The following is a 22,428-nucleotide window of genomic DNA, read 5'->3' as shown; positions in this document are numbered from 1 at the left end:
TCCCATCCTCAGGAGCTTTGGAGAATAAGCAGCTCCTCATGTACTGGGAGGCAGCTATCATATCACCCCTAATATTTCTCTTCAAATTTGCAGATATATCTAACTCTCTTAATCATTCCTCATATGATTTGTCCTGCAGACTCCTTACCTTTGTAGGTCTTCTTTGCACTCTTTCTAGGGCCTCAGCATCTTCACTATATCACGGTGATCAGATTTGAATGTAGTATTCCAAGTGTAGCCTCATTTGTACAGAATTAAGCAGTACTATCACTTCTTGTGTTCTTGATGCAGTCCTTCTGTTGATGCAGCGTATGATTGCAGTCTTTTTTGGCAGCTGCACACACTGCTGATTCATACCTAAGTGGTTGTCCACCAGGACACCTAGATTTCTCTCACAGTTACTACTGGTGAGCTAGGTCCTATTCTCTGCATTTGATTTTTCCTGTCTAAATGCAGGACTTTACAGTTCACACCACTGAACTGCATCTTGTTGGCTAGGGCCCAATGCTCAAGTCTGCCAAGATATTTCTGAATCTTGAATATATCCTCCAAAGTGTTAGCAATTCCCCCCAAGTTAATGTCATCTGCAAATTTGATGAGTCCCTCTTTCTATTCCCTCATCAAGATTATTTATGAAGATGTTGAAAAGCACTGACCCCAAAACAGGACCTTAAGGTACCCTACTGTATGTTTTCCTCTGTATAGATGTAGTTCCATTGAGGACTACATGCTGAGTGCAATTAATCAGCCAAATGCATATTTATCTGATGGTGGTACTATTTATCCCTCACTGTTATACCTTACCAAGAGATAGTCTGTGTTCTACTTTGTCAAATGCCTTACTGAAAGATATTATATCTACAGCATTTTCCCAGATCCATTAATTTAGTCATTTTGTCAAAGAAGGTAATATGTTTTGTCTGGCATGATATGTTTTTAACAAACCCAGGCCGGCTTCTGGTTCATTTCTAGATGCTCACAAATTTAGTGTTTATCTTTTCCAGGATTTTCCTGAATATTGATGTCAAGTTTTTTGGTCTATAGTTTCCTGGAACCACTTTTTATAAAATGGAAGCATAACAGCTCTTTTCCAGTTCTCTGGTATTTCCCCAGTACTCCAGAAGTTCTGAAAGATTTTATTCAGTAGTTTGGAGATCACATCTGCCACCTTTTTCAGAAACTTGATGCAAACCATCTGATCCTGGCAATTTGAACTCATTTAGAATAGATAAGTGTTTTTTTTACCAGCTTCTTGCCTATTTTGACCTGCATTCTTTTTTATCTCCCATGATGCTGCTTTTGGTAGGTTGGACTATTTTTTTTCTTTGCATGAAGATAGATGCAAAAAAAATGAATTAAGCAGTTCTGCTTTCTCCCTGCCTCTTGTCACCTTCTTGCCATTTTCTCCCATTAGTGGACCAATAATATCCTTGATTTTTTTTCTTCTTTACATATTGAAAAAAACTTTTTTGTTATTTTTGGCATTTGTTACAGGTCTTAGTTCAAATTTTGTCATTTGTCATTTGTTGTGAGTCTTAGATCAAGTCTTAATATTAGTGTTGAAAAAAACAAAATATAATTTGGAACGGACATGTCTGAATTGCAAAACAGGTACTTCCATTGAGTAAAGGAGACCTTTTTCCATTTATAAATACAAAGGTAAAAGACTAATACTAAGAAAAAGAAAAAATGAAAACTGCAGAGAGAAAATCAACAAAAATAAGAAAAAAGATATGTAAATAAATGATACCTGCCTTTTACCTATTGTAAAAACTTAACATTCAATCCTAACCAGCAAATGTCCTTCAAAGGCGAATGAATGAACAAATGAATAAATGAATTTTAATCTTAATCAAATAAATCCACTTTGAATATCCAACTTATCACTTTATCTAAGAAATAAAGCAAAAGAAATCTTTTATCTTTTATTTATAAACAAATCTTAAAGCTTGGTCAGTCTTGGTCAAATAAAAATTTGCATTAATAGCTATTAAAAATTACAACATATATATTTTAACCCTGGTCAAGTATGTCTATTTTATATTCCTTCCATTTTTAAAAAAGATTCATATTTAATGCCTTCAAATAAGGTCTGAAAAGTTGATTCTTTATCTTTTTCTCTTCATCTCCTCTCAGGAACTCCTTCACTAGTTCCCTTTTGTAAATCCATGGTAAGAAAGATTTAAAGTTCCTTTTCTCACTTATTATTTGTATGATTCCCTTTATTTGTATGCCCCCAAGCATCCAGAGGTCTAAAACTTGCCACAGATTGCTATTTTCTGGTCTTTTTATGAGAACTCTCTTTATGGAACAAACTTGTAGTGATTGTAGTCCTCTCCTGAGAAAAGTTCTGAAGAGTTGATCCATTCACTGGCTCCTCTTATCACTAAGGTTCTAACTCCATTGTATTCCTGGAAGAACCAAATCTCACTGAATTGTTAATTATCTGAGGAAACAGACCAGTGTTGGGGGGGGGGAACAGATCCAGTTCCAGTTCCGTGCTGGAATAAAATGGAGGCTGTTTAAAAAAGAAGGTTTCTGTTTATTGATGAGCAGAACCAACAACAGCATGCAGTTCTGGGACAGCTGACAAAATGGAGTTAGAGTGGGTGGGTTTTTATACCTTCTTTGGGTTTTGTATTTGAGATGCCTTTCCTGTGCAAGGTACTTTGACCTGTGCATGAGCATGCCCTTTTGGTATTCTAATTATTGCTGCCCGACTTCTATTGTGGCTGGGAAGTCATTTCCTGTCCTTGGAGCTGGGTGGGGAAATGTAAATTCTTAATCTCATCAGCTGTGGGGGCTGAAGGCATTTTGCTTATGAATAGTGTGCCTTAGTTTTTCTGAATGGATTACTAAATCTCCATTTCTAAAAACTTCAAGCTCTTCAGGTTTCCTCCAGCAGGAAGACTGGGGCAGCTTTCTGTCTTTGTTAAGATTTTTTCTCCTTTAGGGGAAACATTCTATCCTGCCTCATTTTAATTTTCCCGAAAATATTTCATTCTCTGGAGGGGGGAAGTACTGACTTTCTACAAGTCCCCAGTTTTGTGCTAATTTAAATATTTTCTGAAATATTTGTATTTTGCACAATTTTAGGTCCTATCTGAGTAGACTTGGTATCTGTTGTCTTTTTGGCTCATCATTAAAGGGGTGTCTGTTGAGATGGGAAGTGATTTTGCAGGCTACTGGGACAAGGGAAAATACAGTGGTTGAGGAAGCAGAGAATCAATCCTATGATGGTTATCACTGTGGCTCCCAAAAGAAGAGCTTCCAGCCAGTGAAGGTAGAAAGAAAAATTATTTGATCCAATATTTTGTGCCTATTCTTTTAGATGTTTGATGTCACTTTCTGTGAGCTTTCACTCAGGTCTGAAGCAAGCACATGCCCCAAAATTCTTCACAGTCACGGTTTTGCCATAGTAAATAATTACTGGCTACCCATTTTCAAGAGTTGCTTCCTAAACCTGCCTTAGCTCTTAATTTAGTGCATGCAGAGTTTATGATGTAAAATTGAGATTAGCCAGTGTGCAAGCCAAGCTATTAATATTTCTTAAATTGCACAGAGTGAGCCCGAGACTCCAACTAATGAGACCACCAATGCAACATATTCTGCCTTACTGGGCAGTATCATTTATGAGTCACAATCAGGGCTTGGGGTTTGGAGATCTTTTTTCTGCTACCTCCTCAGTGTGGGCATGCCCCCCCCAATGGAATTTGGAATTTGCAGGAAGGTATGCATGCATAGGCCTTAGTGCAAAGGAGCAAGTGCTGACCTTGGAGAGCTTTACACAGAGGTAGGTGAAGCCTTAGTGTGGTTCTGGTGTGTGTGTGTGTGTGAGTGAGTGTGTGTGTGTGTGTGTTTGTGTGTGTGTAGTTCTACAAGGCAGGTAATACAAACATCCTTCACATATCTCCCTCCCACTAAACAGAAGTCCAAGGTGTTCAGACTTCCTCTGCCAAACACTCCCAAATGCCATCGCTCCATGAATCCATTCAACTGGCTAATTGCAACATAAATGAGGCAAAAAAGAAAACCTTACAATAAGTTTTTACCTTCCCCCCATAGTTTTTCCAGTTGTCTTCTGAGGCTTTACGTGGGGCCAATGGATCCATAAGTCCTTCTTTTCTCTTCAGCTTTCACAGGCATCTGGGTGATATAGGACCTGGGAAAATCTGTTCCGCTCTGGTTGCAGAGTGACTTTCTAGTGAATGGCTAGATCCATACCCAATTCCCTGGCTCAAATGAATGGAGGGTCTCCTCTGGAGGCAGCGTCTAGGTCATGTGTTCGTCTTCCAAAGGTTGTGGAGTCATCTGTGCAGGGCTGAATGATATTAGAACAGGGTCCCTCCCCCTTTGTGGATGACCATCCCAGAAGAGGCATTGTTGGTCTGACATAGGAATGGAGAACAGAGAATAAGAGATGGGATGTAGAGTGGGATGGGTAGCTTGCAGGCAGAGTTTAAAAAGACATTCATACTGCAGTTGTTAAAGAAATAGATGAGACCAGTCACAACAAAATGGGAACACCACAGATGAGGAAAAAGAGAAGCTGGATTCTGGTAATAAGGCAAAAGATGTCTATTGATGAAAAAACAAGAAAAGAGGAAGGATGTAACATCTGAAATTGAACAAATGCAATATAAATTTTGTAAAGCACATGTTAAACAGTACTTGTTAAATGAGTACTTAATCCTAATAGTTTAATGTGTACAAATTGCCAGAGGCAGGAGAGTCTACCTTTGACATTTGTTTTGAAATTTTTAAACATCCTGATGGCATTTGCCTGGCATTATCAATACACAATTTAGATGAAAAGACTACGTTATTTTAGAAATTGAAAAAAAAATGCTTATATGTTCCAGGTTTAGTTCCATAGTAATTTTACTGACTACTGAAATGATAAGAAAAGTAACTTAAGAAAAAAGTTATTTCCCTGCAGGCCCAAATTTGAGCTCATGAGGCTCCTGTGGGTGGACGTACCTCATGTTTCAGGAGAAGGATAGACAGTAAAACCCATTTACAACACTTACAGAAAATGCAAATAAACATTTTCCTCTGAATGAGCTTAAAACATTCCCTCCTGACAACGTTGGGCTGTTGTTAAAGGTACAGAGGGGAGGAATAAGGGAACTCATTTCTCTTCACCCTATTTTGCTGGCCAGGCAAACTAATGTGAAGGTATTTCCTTTAGTGGCTTATTTTAACATTTTTTCCTAGCAGAATTGAAAATTCTTTTCTCTAGAGGTTAGAGACATTTAACAGTTACATGTACCTAACAGATACACATATACATAAAAAGACAAGGGAAAGAAAAGGGAAGGAAAACAGAACTCTCACGTTTACACATCCTGGTCATTCCTATCATAAATCTCAGTTAACTCAAATTAGGGAAGGCAAAAATCTTAACAAACATAATAAGTGGTTGCATAGAAAAGAAAGAGAGAGGTAAAAAATCAGTGTTTCTAAGTCTCTTTATGAACATCTGCCCTGTTTGAGATTTTCAAACCAAAAAGGAGTCTGGGAGGACCTCTGCTCTCCTCAGCAGTAGTACGGGCACCTCCTACTGAATGGACCTGCTCAGTGACTTCCCAGCTGGTTGCCCAGGTCCAATTCTCTCACTCACTTTTCTGTTCCATTTTCACACAACCTCTACCTTTTCCCTAACAAAAGATCCTATGCTCTGGCCAAACCCCCTTGCTTTCCAGGATCTGTCAGTTAAACAGATCTTTTTGTGGCTAGGAAAGACATAGAGGGAGAAGGATCCAGCTGTGATTGGGAGAAGGTTCCTTTTGTTCACACAGACAGGCATACAGACATTTCCCTCATTCCCCTGGGCTTTAAAAGTTAAAATTTAGAGGTACGCATCTTCTTTCCAAACAGGTTAAGCTCAAAACTTCCTTTACTACTCTTGCTCCAAATGGGCAGGGTCTGAGAAACCTATCCACAGACACAATGGATCTGCTGCCAGCAAGGTGGAGGCTTACCCAAGCCTAGTCCATTGGTCAAGTTAGCTTGGAGTCCCATCTGGGGTGCCAGATTGTTGGACAAAAAAGGCAGGTCCAGTTCCAAGCTGGGAATAAAATGGAGGTTGCTTAAGAAAGAAGATTTCTGTTTATTGATGAGTAGAACCAGCAACAACATGCAGTTTTGGGACAGCTGACAAAATGGAGTTGAGAGGGGGTTGGTTTTTATATGTTCTTTGGACTTTGTATTTGAGATGCATATCTTAAAGACAGAAAGCTGCCCCAGTCTTCCTGCTGCAGGAAACCTGAAGAGCTTGAAGTTTTTAGAAATGGAGATTTGGTAATCCATTCAGAAAAACTGAGGTACGCTATTCATAAGCAAAGTGCCTTCAGCCCCCACAGCTGATGAGATTAAGAATTTAGATTTCCTTACCTAGCTCCAAGGACAGGAAATGACTTCCCAGACACAATAGGAGTCAGGCAACAATAATTAGAATACCAAAAGGGCATGCTCACGCACAGGTCAAAGTACATTGCACAGGAACAGGCATCTCAAATACAAAGCCCAAAGAAGGTATAAAAACCCACCTATTCTCAACTCCATTTTGTCAGCTGTCCCAGAACTGCATGCTGTTACTGGTTCTACTCGTCAATAAACAGAAACCTTTTTTAAGCAGCCTCCATTTTATTCCCACCTTGGAATTGAAATTCAACACCAGGAAACATAATTATTTCAGTGTTTTCCAAAGAACATATAATCCAGTGAGCTGCAAGATACTATTTTGAGTTGTTGATCAAAAGAATATAATTAAGCATGACCTCAGTTTTAAATTAGAGCAAAACCCTGCATGATACAGGATTAATTTCCTGATTGTATCTATTTTATGAAAAAAGCTAATTAAAAATGACTCTATAAAGATGTTTAAGTGGCTGATATTAATATTTTGAAATCTTGTTTCTAAATTATTAGTGCTTTTCCTATTTGTTTTCAAAATCTTGTCTCATGTAGTTGTCTTTCATTTTCATATCTCTATGAAAAATATTTGTTCTGCAGCACTGTGTTGATATTAGCTTAATGCTTTTATAAATCCTGAAAAGAGATTCCAAAAGACCAAAAATTCCAAATAAGAAAGGTTTTTTTCCTCTCTCTCAAGAGTATTAATAGGATCTGGAAAGAGAATAATTATTTCTAATGCAGCAATATTTATCAGTAGTTTATTGTCAGCTTCTTTAAAGCTTTTATTTATAAATATATTTATTAACATTTCTCTTCACAGACAAAGTGGGAGCAGGGAATTTCATTTTCTCTTGTTGGCAAACTTTTGAAGCCATTATTCCTCTATCAGAATTCAACATTTAATAATGGGAGTCAATTTACCTTTTAAATAACAAGGGCTCCAAGATGTCTATGGAAATTCTGTCATCTAAGTCATGATTGCCCCAAAGGTGCTTTTCTAAGAGGCAACTGGACTTCTTTGTTTTTCCTTGAAGACATTTCGCTTCTCATCCAAGATTTATGTTTATTCTTCTCAGATTCTACCAGACAATTTTAATGATATTTATTTTTATTCTTCTCAGATTCTACCAGACAACTTTAATGATAGTAAACAAAAAAAGAAAGGACTAGTGAAAAAAATTCAGGTAAGTTCCATAATAAAGTTAGAGTGTTTTACATGTAAAACAGAGATTAGAAAATCAGAAACTGTAAATGGTTAAGAGTGCGTTGGGAGTGTTGTAACTTCGGACTTGCAAGATACGGTTAATGTAGCTTTAAAATAGATTTAGCTAAAATGTGTGGGATATGGCTAAAGCATATTTCAGAGGGTTGGTTGTAACTTATATTGCTAAAAAGAATAAAGAAAAGAAACAAAACAATTAAAGTTGAAGGAAGAATTCGGAAAGTTAGAATCAGAATTACAAATAGACCCACAAAAGAAAATACTTAAGAATCAAATGGGGATAATAAAACATAAATTAATTCTAGCCGAAATGGAAATAATGGCTCAACAGATTAAAGGGGCTAAACAGAACTTCTTTGAAAATGCCAACAAGCCGCGGAGATGGTTAGCATATAGACTGAAAAAAGAAAAAGAGAAAAAAATGATAAACAAGCTGCAAGATCCAAAAGGTGAATTACAGTTTCAAAATGATACAATTAAAAAAAATTATTAAAGATTATTTTGAGATACTTTATAAGGCAGAGGAAATTCCAAAAGAAAAAATACAGCAGTATTTTAAAAAAGCAAACTTAACAAAAATGTCAGAGAATATTCGAAACATATTAAATGGAAAAATATCAGTGATGGAGATTATAGAGGCTACAAAAAGGCAAAAAAAATTGATAAGACTCCTGACCCAGATGGATTACCTGCAGAGTTTTATAAATCATTACAAGATGTATTAAGTCCGATCCTGAAATAATTGTGTAATGAAATACTCCTGGAGGCTAAAATACCAAATACATGGACTGAAGCCAATATTACTTTAATACCCAAAGAAGACTCTGATTTAATGCAAATAAAAAATTACAGACCAATATCACTATTAAATGTAGATTATAAAATCTTCACCTCAATAATGGCAGAAAGACTAAAGAAAATTTTGATTGAATTTATACATATAGACCAAAATGGTTTTCTACCTAAAAGACAGGTAAAAAATAATTTAAGAATGATTCTTGATGTGTTAGAGTACTATGAAGTTCATTCAGGGAAATAGATGGCTTTAATATTCCTTGATGCACAGAAAGCATTTGACAATGTAAACTGGCAATTTATGTTCCAGCAATTTGCAGAAATGGGCTTTGGAAAAAACTTTATAAATGTAATCAAACCAATTTATTGTAAACACACAGCCAAAATAATTGTAAATGGAGATTATACAGAAAACTTCAACATTAAAAAGGGCACAATACAGGGATGCCCACTATCTCCATTACTATTTATACAAACATTGGAAGCACCGAATAGAAATATTAGACAAGATATAGAAATTAAAGGACTGGAGATAAAAGATGAAAAATATAAACTACAAGCATTTTGCAGATGATTTGGTTTTCATATTGGAAGATCCATTGGAAACAAGCACTAACCTTATGGAGAAAATAGAAAAATTTGGAGAAGTGGCAGGGTTGACAATAAACAGAGAAAAGACTAAAGTGCTGACAAAGAATATAACAGAAAACAAAAAAATCAACTAACAAAAAAACAAATCTTCAAATAGTTAAAAAAGTTAAATATTTGGGAATTTATCTAACAGCAAGATGTGTAACAATAAAAGAAGATAACTATATAAGACTGCTAAAACAAATAAAAATTGGATTTGGAAAAGTGGAAAAACTTCCAACTTTCAATGTTGGGGAGAATAGCAACAGTGAAAATGAGTATCTTACCAAAAATACTCTTTTTATTTCAAACGATTCTTGTAAGATTGGGAAAAGCCTTTTTGATGAACTGAATACAACAATATTGAAATTTATCTGACAAGGGGGGGAAAAGCTAGAATTAGATTGAAAATGCTACAAGAAGCGAAAGAAAGTGGAGGATTTGGACTGCCGGACTGGAATTTATACTACTAAGCAATTATTCTAACATGGCTTAAAGAATGGATAATGCTTAGAGACAAAAGACTATTGTATCTAGAGGGGCATGACCTACAAATTGGTTAGCATGCCTTTCTGTGGTATGGGAAGAATAAAATACATAGATACTTTCAAAACCATTTTATAAGGAATGCACTTCTTTCGGATTGGGAAAAAATAAAAGAAAAAATTTATATTAAGATACCTGGATGGCTTTCAACAATGGAAGCTTTTGCTTACCCAAATTTAATTAACTACGATAAAGTTGTGACTTATAAAGATATTTTGGACAATGAAGGAAAATTGAAAGACAGACAAGATTTACAAGAACAAGGTATTGATTTAGCATGGTGGCCATATCTGCAAATTCAAACAAGATATGAAAAAGATGCTAAAACAACAGGATTTTATAAAGAACAGACAAAATTTGATCAGATACTGTTAAAAACAGACAAAAAGTTGATTAAGAAACTATAGATTTCTGTTAAACTTAAAGATGGAGGAAGAACAAATAAAAGAAATAATGATAATATGGGCAAAGAACTTTGGATATAATATAGAATTAGAAGACTGGCAAAAGTTATGGGAAAGAAATGTTAAATTAAATAAAGCAGTGGCATATAAAGAAAACTTATATAAAATATTTTACAGATGGCATATGACACCAGTGAGATTAGCAAAAATATTTAAAAATACTTCAAACAACTGTTGGAAATGCAAACAAAGACCAGGTACTTATTATCATATCTGGTGGACATGCCCTAAAGCAAAAAGATTTTGGGTTAAAATACATTTATGGTTGGAGAAAATGACTAAAAAACAAATAGACATTAAGCCAGAATTATTTTTGTTAGGAATAATAGGAGCAAATTATGAGAAAGATTGCATATATTTAATACTACATGTACTAATGGCAGCAAGAATTGTATTTGTCCAACATTGGAAAAATGAAAATTTACCAGCTGAAGAAGTACTAATTAAGAAAATTTTAGAGTGTGCAAAAATGGATAGATTGACTAAAAATAAAGAGAAAGTTTTGCATGTAAAGCAGAAATTAGAAAATCAGAAATTGCAAATGGTTAAAAGTGGTGTTGGGAGCATTGTAACTTCGGACTTGTAAGATATGGTTAATGTAGCTTTAAAATAGATTTAGCTCATCAAGTCTTGTTTCCTATCTGGTATGTTCAGGAGGCTGACAGAACTCCAGCATAGAACCCTTTTTCGCTTATATAACAAGACTATGGGGTTAAATAAGAGACAGTTCATTTCCACCCAAGCCTTCACAGCCACAAGTTTACTGAGTCAGCATTGAAATAGCATCACATCCTTGGCCAAAGGTGGAGTTGTATCAATCAATCAATCAAAATGTATTTATAGTCCAAACCAAAGACAATAAAAGACCAGCAAATAATACACTGATTAAGTAAGTAGAGTGTACTAATAATACTGCATCCAATGCTATCAAATAACGTCCCTTGTGGCAATCCACACTGTAGGGACTAGGTCTAGACCTGTCTTCATCCACTAACACCAAATGGAAACAGTTACAGAGAAAAGAGAAGAAAACAGTTCCTGAAGCCTGTCCAGCAAGTTCTTATCTTCATTATTTCATGAGAGTTAAATACACATTTATATTTAAAGAATAAAAGTTGAACACATAATTTAATACTTCCAAATTTTTGCATTAGAATAGCTAAATGTCATTGATTACATAGATCTTTTTACTACTACTTATATATTCTTATATAATAATACATAAGAACTGTATACCTTTCTGTGTGTAAGCTTGTTTGTTTATGCATTTGTTCCAGAAACCATCTTCAAAAAAGATTATGATAAAAAAATAATTAAATTAATAATTATCCATTAAAATTAATCTCTAAACTAAAGTACTAAAGTACCATTCTTTCATAAACCAAAACACAGACCTGTATAATTCCATCTTTCTTTCCAGAAAAAATAGCAAAAAAAAAAAAGGATGTAAATAGGGTAAATAAATAACAGAATAACAGAGTTGGAAGGGACCTTGGGAATCTTCTAGTCCAGACCCCTGTTCAAGCAGGAGACCCTATACCATTCCAGACCAGCGGCTGTCCGGTCTCTTGAAAGCCTCCAGTGATGGAGCCCCCTTCCACTGGTTAATTGTTCTCACTATTTGGAAATTTCTCCTTAGTTCTAGATTGCTTCGCTCCTTGATTGGTTGATTGGTTTTTTTCTCTTGCCTTCTGGTGCTTTAAAAAAATAGATTGACCTTCTCTTCTTTGTGGCAGCCCCTTAAATATTGGAACACTGCTACCATATCACCCCTGGTCCTTCTTTTCACTAGACTGCATACCCAATTCCTGCAGCTGTTTTTCATATGTTTTACCCTCAGACTCCTAATCATCTTTGTTTCTCTTTTCTGCATTCTGTTCAGAGTCTCAACATCTTTTTTATAATATGGTGACCAAAACCATATTCTAAGTGCAGTCTTATTAAGGCTTTATAAAGTGGTACTAATACCGTATTTTCCGACGTATAAGACGACTTTCTAAACCCTGAAAATCTTCTCAAAAGTCGGGGGTCGTCTTATACGCCGGAATATACAGGTAGTTGTTCTCTGAATTTAAAACCAATCTGTCCCCTAGAGGCCAGCCCTATTTTTTTTTACAGAAATAAGCACTAACGGGACAAAGCATACAAAAATCCCATTTTTCTACATCGCCCATCACTTTATTCTTTTTCAGGAAAAGCAATTAAATAGTAGAAAACAGTAAGCTATATAAATTAAGGATATTACATCTACAAAAAAAGAAACATTCGATTTACTTCTTATACCTATAGCAGCAGACATGAATATATGGAAAAACTTTTTGATTCAGCAAATCACATTAATTAAGAAAGATACTGGTCAAAGGAAAAAGTTCAAAGTGAAAATTAAGTAAATAGATGATGGGATCTACCAGAGAAATATTTTAAAAAGAAACATTTGTTTGAATATGGTTAAAGAAACAAAAGATTCTGAATACATATGTCATTCTAAGAGAGATGAATTCCTTAAATAATACTGTATGCTTCCCCCCCTTTTATTTTATTTCTTGATATAAGTAATATAATACTGCTGAAATGGCCTAGATGAAGGAAATGTTTTAGATAATTAAATGTGTCTGAATTTAGGGAAATTATAATGTATAAAAAAGAAAAAAATGTTTTGAATAAGACCTAAAGGATTAGATGACTAGGCACATTAAATGGAATATTTAAAGATTAAATATATTTTATCAAAATAATAAGAACTATATTATTTCAAGGTTTGCAAAGAAGACATTTTGGGGGAAAGGGGAAATCAACTAAATGTACTATGTGGATTATAGATTATAGAAACCAATTGTTAATGATTTTTCTTTGCAAATGTAAACCCAGGAAACACACCAACTATTAAGTGATTTATGTTTTAAAAAATTAATAAAATATATGGGGAAAAAATACCAGCTGAGTTCAGGAAGCATTAGGGAAGCAGTGGTGGGCAACACCCGCTTTCTAGCAGCAAAGGAATGGAGCTCCTATTGTGCTCATCTATAAACAGAAATTCAATATTGCACCATATTTTCCGGCGTATAAGACGACTTTCTAAACCCTGAAAATCTTCTCAAAAATTGGGGGTCGTCTTATATGCCCAGTCATCTTATACGCCGTAATATACGGTACTTCACATGATGATTTTACTCCTCTGTTAATGCAACCTAGGATTGTATTGGCTTTTTTGGTGGCTGCTGCATACTGCTGGCTTGTATTTAAATGATTTTCCCTAGGACTTCAGCCTCTCACAGTTACTGCTATTGAGGCAGGTTTCACCTAATCTATATTTGTACATTTAGTTTTTCTTGCTTAAGTGTAAAACTTTTCTGTTCATTGAATTTCATTTTATTAAATAGGCCCCAGTGTTCAAGTCTTCTGGGGTGTTGGTTATTCCAGCCAGTTTAGTGTTGTCTACAAATTTGATGAGTTTCCCTTTTGTTCCCTCATCTAAATCGTTTATGAAGATGTTGAAGATTCTTGGGCCTAAAACGGAACCTTGGGTACCCCTCTGCTTACTTCCCTCCATATAGATGTAGTTCTATTAAGCACTATATGTTGAGTGTGGTTTGTCAATCAGTTAATTTGTCAAATGAAGAGTAGCTGCACTAGGGGGGAGAAGGAAAATGAAAGGGAGGAAGAAAACTGTGTTAATATAACTATATGGAAGAAAATGCTCTAGTAGAATTGTCTGTGGTGTTCAGTGTATAATTAATAACTAAAATAATTAAATTGTCACTTTTATCTTAGAAATGTAGTAAGAATATTATATTTTGACAAATATTGCTTTGTCTTTATTTTTGTTTTCAGGCTTTTCTTGCACAGTGTGATACAGTGGAAGGAAATATTGGTCAAGAAATGGATAAATTACACTCAAAGAATATGGTCCTTGCAGAATGAAGCTCTTTTAAGTAACTAGGATAATGAATTGCTCTGTGAGCAGAAAGAACAGTTTGCTCTTGCTTTTGGAACAGTTATTCAAGTGTTCAGAATTTTAGTTTTAGCAGAGTTTTGTGAGAGTGTTGCATGTTAGCTATTGTTTATTCATCAATATGTATTCTGGTTATATTTAAAGATAGTCTTCAGACACACAACCCATCTCTATTTGTTTATTATTTTTCCCTTGCTACATTGTAATATATCGTTGTCTGAACATACATATTTCAGCTGTTGTGGTTTCAATATTTCTATCAATAACTTTTATGGATGTTGTACAATCAAATAAAATATCTTTTATCATTGTCATTGAAAATAAACTCAATAAACAATGTAATACATTGCAATAAATATCCTACCACATTATATGTGTATGAATATATGACATATATATGATTATATCTGTATGAATATATATCACATATATATGATTATATGTGTATGACAATATATTTGTGTATGAATATATATGAAAATATATGTGTGTATGAATACATATTTGTACGACAGTGAATTGGAGTGCTCACAGCAGCTGTTGAGAGTAGTGTGGCAGATCAGCAGTGGCTGAGGGCAGTATGGTGGACAACTGCACAGCAGCTAAGTGGAGCAGAACGCCCAGATCAGTGCAACATACCTGAAAACCCTGACAGTGGCCAGGCAAATGAAGGGCAAGAAGGCAGGTGTCAGATGTCCAGCTAGCAAATCCAAGAAAGAAACTCCTGGAACATTCTTCTTCCCAAAAATATTCAATACTTTTATTCAATACTTTTATTGAATACACTGCAATGGCACAAAAGAAGCAAAACCAGTTCTGAATTTCCCGCTCAGAAGTCTACATAATTAAACTTGCATTCCCCCCTTTGCCCATTCTTTTCAGTCCATTGCATTGTCCAATCAACTACGCTCCTTTCGTTATGAGAATTGGCTGGATTGTTCAAATACCTGTGCAGCATGATTTTGAAGGGGGAAGTAGGGCCTCATAATCTGTAGATGGATTCCTAGCATTCCATTACCACCCCAAGCAATTCAACTATCCCCCTCCTGATAGTTGTCAAGTTGAGAGCGGAGAAGAAACTAGGTAAAAAACGAATCACTCTTGGCATGCTGACCCCCCTGGAAGAATGATACATTTGGAATGAACACAAACACATTACCATACACAATCTACCATCTACAAAACACTGTTTCATTTTGGTCATTTAGGGTACCTGGCATGAAACTTCTTTATTAATTTAGCTGCTTTAATGTCCTTTGCCACCACCCATTCAGCATCTGCTACAGGATAGCCCTTCCACCACATAAGGTACTGCAATTTTTCCTGTGGTGCCTAGAGTCCAAGACTTCCTTAATCTCATAGTGTTCCTCCCCTTTCATAAGGATTGGAGGTGGAGAGATGCCTCCACTGGCCTTAGCTTAGAATCTCAAATGGACTTTAGTAGACTGCAATGAAACACTGGGTGGACTTGCCTAGACTTCTCAGCATCTTCACTGTCACTGGATTTATAATCCACACAATGCAGAAAGGACCTATATATTTAGGACCCAGCTTTTTACAGAGCTGTCTTAGGTTTAAATACTTTGTGGACAAGTACACTTTATCACCCACTCTGAACTCCCTTTGAGGGATCTCTTCTAATTGGCTTTTTCCAGTCCTCTCTTGCTTTCCCTAGTGGCTTGTTCATCATAACCCATGTACCTCTCAGAGAGTCCACCCATTTCCTTTAGTGTTGCGGAGGATGGGATCCCAGGGAAAAGCTTCAGCATGGCTATGAACTCAACCCTCCATACTGACCTTAAAAGGGGTAAGTCCTGTGTTGCTATGCACTGAGTTATTGTAAGCCACTTCAGTGAACAGCAGCAGCTCAGCCCAGTTAGTCTGCTGATACATAACACTTAGGGGTTTTTTTTTTGTAAAAATTTTTATTTTCAACTTTACAATACATAACAATCTTACAAATACTTCAGATAAAAAATAAAACAAATTGATACACACCACATTTGGTCTTGCCCGCCCGTTTCCCCCCAAACCGCATCCCATCTCAAACCAACTTACTTTTTTCCCTCTTTTTCTTCACTCACCCCCTCTCCTCCTTCACCTCAACCTTCCTACTTACTTCTCATCTTCTTCTCGTCCCTCTTGATGTGATCCAGGGGAAATGCCCGAGCAGTTCCTCTCTCAAAATTAAAACATTAATATTATATACAATAAGACTATTTCTACTTTATCTGAACTACTTAAACTTCAACCCATCCACCCCCCACCCCCCTCCCCCCCAACTTCCCAGAGCAAAATACAGGATTATGCAAACATATTAAACATAATCTATTTAAGTTTACTAATTATACAATGAACAAAATCATAAAAACCCTTAACTCTCTTCAAACTTTAACATCATAAGTTTATAAACAAAATCATTACTCATAGAATAAGTGAAACTTTGTAGTTCCATATTTCTTCTGGACATATTCTATCCATCTTCTCCATACGTTAAAATATCTCTCTTGTGAATGGTCCTTTAAATAAGCAGAAATTTTAGCCATTTCTGCTAAATTAGAAACCTTAAATACCCATTCTTCTAAAAAAGGCAGAGTATCCTTCTTCCAATATTGACCCACCAGTAATCTTGCTGCTGTTATTAAATTCAACATTAAAATAGTTTCTTTAACATTAAAGTCCACGAAAATTCCCAAAAGAAACAGTTGGGGAGTAAACTTAATCTTCCTTTTAAAAACCTTTTAAATGTTCCACCAAATCATAATCCAGAAGGCTTTAATAACTTTACAAGTCCACCAAACATGAAAATAGGTTGCATCCAAGCAACCACATCTCCAGCATTTAGGTTGCAGGTTCGGGTACATACAGGACAGATTTTTAGGATCCAGATGCCATCTATAAAACATTTTGTAAAAATTTTCCCTCAAATTCTGGGCCTGCGTAAATTTAACATTTCTAGTCCAAATTACCTCCCATAAGTCCAACGAGATTGGTTCTTGAATATTCTGGGCCCATTTAATCATACAATCTTTAACTAACTCTGTTTCTGAATCCAATTTTATTAACTCATTATAAATTCTTTTAATATGGGCACATTTCTGATTCTTGATCTGAACTACCAAATTTTCATCTAATAAAGTAATTCCCACTTTCTTATCCAAAGTCCATCTCTGCACAATTTGCAAATATTGAAACCACGATTGTAAAATGTTTTCTTGCCTTAACACATCAGAAGACTTTAATTGCCAATCAGTACCCAACCAAGTAAGTAACTCTTTATACGAAATGTTGTCAAAATTCACCCCCTTAGAAACCCCCTGGATTGCTTGTCCAGGGATCCCCCAAATAGGTATTTTATAATTTAACTTATAATAATATTTTTTCCAAACTCGAAGTAAAGCATATCTTAAAATATGTGACTTAAAGACCAAATCTACTTTCTTATCAAAAATTAAATATGCATGCCAACCATATAATAAATCCCACCCTTCAAGAACAAGAATATCTCTATTTGTTAAATTAAGCCAGTCACTTACTAAAGTTAAAGTGGCCGCATCATAATATAATTTCAAATTTGGTGCTTTAAGTCCACCTCTTTCTCGAGCATCTTGTAAAATCTTAAACTTTACCCTTGATTTCTTCCCGCCCCAAATAAATTTATTAATACCCTTCTGCCACTCATCCAAATTAGCATCCTTCTTTAAAATGGGTATCATCTGAAACAAAAAAAGAAACTTTGGTAGAACATTCATCTTCACTACTGAAATTCTCCCCAATAACGATAGTTGTAGCTTTTGCCAATCATTTAAATCTTTTTGAACTTTAACCCATAAGTGCTCATAATTACATAATAATACTTTAGTTATTGTTCTACCATTGAGTTCACTTGCTCTGCTGATCTGTTAGTACTGGGATGGAAATTGGAGCCAAGCTCCTAGGATGAGCCTACCAGGCTCACAAACTCCTGTCAGAACTTTGCAGTAAATTGCACCCCCTAGTCCGAGATAATCATCTTTGGGACCCTGTCCAGTCTGTAAACATACTGCACAAACATTTTTGCTAGGAGCTGGCCTGAGAAAAGCTTTGGGCATGGTATGAAATGTGCCTGCTTGGAGAATAGGTCAACAATGGTCCATATTACAGAATTCCCACCACTTTCTGGCAGCTCAGCTATAAAGTCCATGGCTATCTAACTAACCAGTTAACAAATGTATGTAAGAAGCATACCACAGTAGTAATGGGAGATTTCAACTATCCAGATATCAACTGGGAGATCAAATAGATTCCTAACCAACTTAGCCAACATTTTTGTCACCAAAAAGGTGGAGGAGGGAACTAGATGTAAAGCTATACTGGACTTAAGTCTTACTAATAGAGAAAAAGTGATAGAGGGAGTTGAAGTTGCTGAACATTGGGTGAAAGTGACCATATCATACTGGAATTTAATATAATGAAAACACTAGCAATAGAAAACAACTCAACCAGTGTCTTAAACTTCAAAAGAGCTGACTCAGAACCTAGGAAAGATCCCATGGATGAAAATCCTAAAGGGGAAAACAACCCAAGAAGCGTGGGAAAAATGTGATCACAAAAGCCCAGACCAGCACAATACCACTGAAAAAGAAAAACAAGAAATTCAAGAAGAAACCAACATAGCTGCACAAAGATCTCTCTGACAAACTGAAAGACAAAAAGGACAAATACAAAAATGGAAAGAGGGGCACATACAGTGGGGCAAAAAAGTATTTAGTCAGCCACCAATTGTGCAAGTTCTCCCACTTAAAAAGATGAGAGAGGCCTGTAATTGTCATCATAGGTAGACCTCAACTATGAGAGACATCCTTGTACCTTTCTGTATGTTGAATTTATCAGTGGCCTCTCCATTTATTATGATCTGGGCCTTTTGTTCAGAATATATTGCGGTTATCATGTTTAATTTTTTTTCCCCAACATCCATTAATTTTAGTTGTGGGATCATAAATTGCCAATTGACATTGTCAAAAGCCTTCTGTGCATCAAGGAACAGAAGTGCCACTTGACGATCACTATGCGATTCATAAAATTCGAGAATGTCTAAGATTGTTCTTATATTCCGCTTAGTCTGTCTGTTTGGTAAAAACCCATTTTGATCCGAATGTATGAAGTCAATTAGGTATTTTTTAAATCTCTCCGCCATTATTGAGGCAAAAATTTTATAGTCAGAATTCAATAATGATATAGGTCTATAATTTTGTATCCGTGTTTTTTCCGCTTCTTCTTTTGGAATCAATATTATATTTGCCTCTGACCAGGACTTAGGTATTTTAGCATTGGTTAATACAGTGTTGAAAACTTCTAATAGGTATTGATTGAATGCACTTTGTTGTTCTTTATATAGTTCCGCTGGTATTCCATCTGGGCCAGTCGCCTTATTGATCTTTTGTTTATTTATAACCCTGATTATTTCAGCCATTCTTATTTCTTCATTTAACATAGATTTTATTTCCTCTGGAATCTTCAATATGTCTGCCTTCTCTAAGTACTCTATTATCCTTTCTGCATTTTCCCCCTCATTTCTCTTATATAGTTTTTCATAGTATCTTTGGGCGATTCCCCTTTTTATAGTCTCCTCCCCCTGAATCTCTCCTTTCTCGTCTTCCAAATTAATAATCCGTTGCTTCTCTTTCTGCCTTCTTAGTTTATACACTAGCCATCTTCCCAGCTTATTCGCGTGTTCAAATTTATTTTGCTTAGCTGCCTGTAATTTTTGTGCTAACTTTTCTGAATCCTCTATACATAGTTTATGTTTAACTAAATCCATTTTGTTTTTCAATCCTTTGTTTTCAGGATCTCTCTGAAATTGTGTTTTGGCCTGTTTGTATTCTTCCTCGAGCCTCATCCTATATTGTTTTTTCTCTTTGTTTCTCTTGGCCATGTATGAAATTGCTACACCCCTCATGTATGCTTTTGCTGTATCCCAAATGTTTTGCAAGGATGTATCCTCATTGTCATTCGCTTGAAAGAAAAGGTGCATCTCTTTCTCCATTCTTTCCTTAAATTCTTTTTCTTTAAGAATCACTCTTTGGAAAGTCCATCTTGGCCTGCTCCTTTGTCCTTTCAAGCGAAAACCTATTGGATTATGGTCTGCCCAGAGGCTAGGTTCAATATAATTTCTTAAATTTCCAAGGCTAATTCTTTTGTAAGAATGTCTATTCTGGTCCTTGATCTATGTCTATTAGAAAAGTATGTGTATTCCCTCTTATCTTAATTCCTTTCCCTCCAAATGTCATGTAAGCTAAAATCTGTACACATCTCAAAAAAGGTTTTGGGAAGTGTTTTTTTTTTGTTTGTTTGTTTCCTTTCCTTGCCTCCATACTTTTATGGTCTTTTGTTTTATCTGCAATCGCATTAAAATCTCTGATTATACAGAAACCATCTCCCTCTATATTACTCAGCTTATTATGAAGGATTTTTAAAGAGGATACTTGAGCTCCATTTGGGGCATATATTGCAGCAATTATTATATTTTTTTTATTCAACTTAGCCTCAACTATCAAGACCCTTCCCTCTTTGTCATTATAGATTTGTTTCGAAATTATCTTCTGCTTAATATATAGAGCTACTCCTCTTTTTTTTTTCGTCTAGTGAAACATATAGCCTACCTAATTTAGGTTGTTCTAATAGACATTCTTGATCATTTTTTATGTGAATCTCCTGTAAGGCGATAATGTCCACATTTAGTTTGATAAGCTTACTGAAAACTTTCCTATGCTTTACTGGTGCATTCAACCCTCTAATATTTGTAGATCAAATCTTATACTCCTCTCCCATTGTCCTGTTTTTGTCGTGTCTTTGTGCTTCTAGTAATTCTTATTTCCTTCGCCTCTTGAGCTTCTCTCCTGTTGTTCTAGCCTATCTTGACCTCTTCAATATCTCTTCTTTTTTCAACTACAACTCTTTCTTCTCCGAGATCCCTCAAGTCTTCCTCTGAAGCACAGTATTGCCTGTAAAAGTCTTCCGCTTTCTCTACTGTATCCAATCTAAACCTCTTCTGTTGCCAAGTCACAATAAGCCCCTCTGGTGTTAACCATCTAAAATTTACATTGCTTTGATGTAACCTGGACGTCAGGAAGAGGTAGTTCTTTCGGAATTCTCTATGCTTTTTAATATCTGTATTAATACAATAATTTGTTTCCCTCCATATTCTAACTGTTCATCACGTGTTCTATATAATAATTCATCTCTAATTTTCTTTTTTATAAACTTTACATGGACCTCTTTGGGAAGGTTATGTCGTCTCCCATAGTTTGTCTGCACCCTGTATGTCTCGTCAATTCCAGCAATCATCTCTTCTTTGTCAATCTCCAGAGCTCTTGCCAACAAACCCACCATCTTGTCTGGAAGATCTTCTCCTCTTTCCTCAATAACATTTTGGAATCTAAGATATTGGGTCACCTTCTCCACTTCCAGTAACGTCACCACTGTCATTAACTCTTTATTAGCCTCAGTTAATTTTTTGTCCATCTCTTCCACTTTCTTTTCTTCATTATCCAATCTTTGCTCTACTGCCAGCAACTTCTGTTCATTTTTTTGCAATTTGCTGCTGAAAAGCTTCAAATCTTCCGTCCATTGCCTGAATCTTCTCTCTCATTTCTCCAGTAACATTCTTAACTATTTCTAGTTCTGTTTTGATTTCCTCATGGTTCTTCATCATGACTTCCTGGATTGCCTGCATCATTGCCTGCAATTCTTTAAGTGGATTGGAACATTCTCTTTGAAGCATGTCATCTAATGATCTTTGGCTCATAGGGTTGGAACCTTGTGTTACGTTTTTCTTCCCCCCACCAATCTTAGCTAAACTTGGATTGCTTGCCATTTTAAATAAACTCTCCCACAACTTACTCTTTTCCCAAAATATCCACTTTCCACTTCCCTCTTTTCGTTCTTCTACTTTCTCCCCCTTTAAACAACAACAATATCGCTGGTATATTCCATCTATGTAACTCTATCAATATAATGCTAATGTGAGTACAAGTTCTAACAGTTCAATCTCAGCTGTTAACTTTAAGCTTTCCCAGCGTTTTCCTTTTTTCTTTTTATAATCCAATAAACCCTTCAATCTCTCTTTAATGTCCTTTCTCTTTTCTTCTTTCTTCTGTCTCACACCACACCATTCTATACGTCCATATAGTCACTTGCTATCTTCTCAGCAACACTTTCCAAAGTTGTCAGTCTCTATATTGTTCCAGTTCCTTCTATCATGCAATCTCTATCTCTTTTTGGGGAGAAGAAAAAAAACACTAAAAGAAAGAGATGAGACATCTTTCCGCCGGCCAATCCACTCAGCAGACAAAGGCAAAAGCCCGAGGCCATAAGACAAGGTTCTTAGCTTAAATGAAGGTTAATTCCTGTCCTTTTGT

At 35.7% G+C, this 22,428-nt stretch overlaps 1 protein-coding gene across 3 annotated transcripts in view; it reads left to right on the top strand.

The window, feature by feature from the left end:
* BAG1 (BAG cochaperone 1) overlaps positions 1-14,385 on the top strand; it is a 105,833-nt gene extending 91,448 nt beyond the window's left edge. For all 3 annotated transcript variants that reach the window (XM_039332199.1, XM_039332190.1, XM_039332208.1), the window contains 2 exons: positions 7,542-7,604; positions 13,909-14,385. In XM_039332199.1, the coding sequence (XP_039188133.1) occupies positions 7,542-7,604; positions 13,909-13,998 (153 nt within the window). In that variant the 3' untranslated portion in view covers positions 13,999-14,385. The remainder of the gene's footprint in view (positions 1-7,541; positions 7,605-13,908) is intronic.
* The last annotated feature ends 8,043 nt before the right edge of the window (positions 14,386-22,428 follow it).

This window comes from Crotalus tigris, unplaced genomic scaffold (genome assembly GCF_016545835.1).
Source record: "Crotalus tigris isolate CLP2741 ecotype Arizona unplaced genomic scaffold, ASM1654583v1 scf7180000017623.1712378, whole genome shotgun sequence".
NCBI classification, from domain to species: Eukaryota; Metazoa; Chordata; class Lepidosauria; order Squamata; family Viperidae; genus Crotalus; species Crotalus tigris.
Note: the sequence above shows the minus strand (reverse complement) of the source record. Positions and strands in the feature narration are given on the sequence as shown.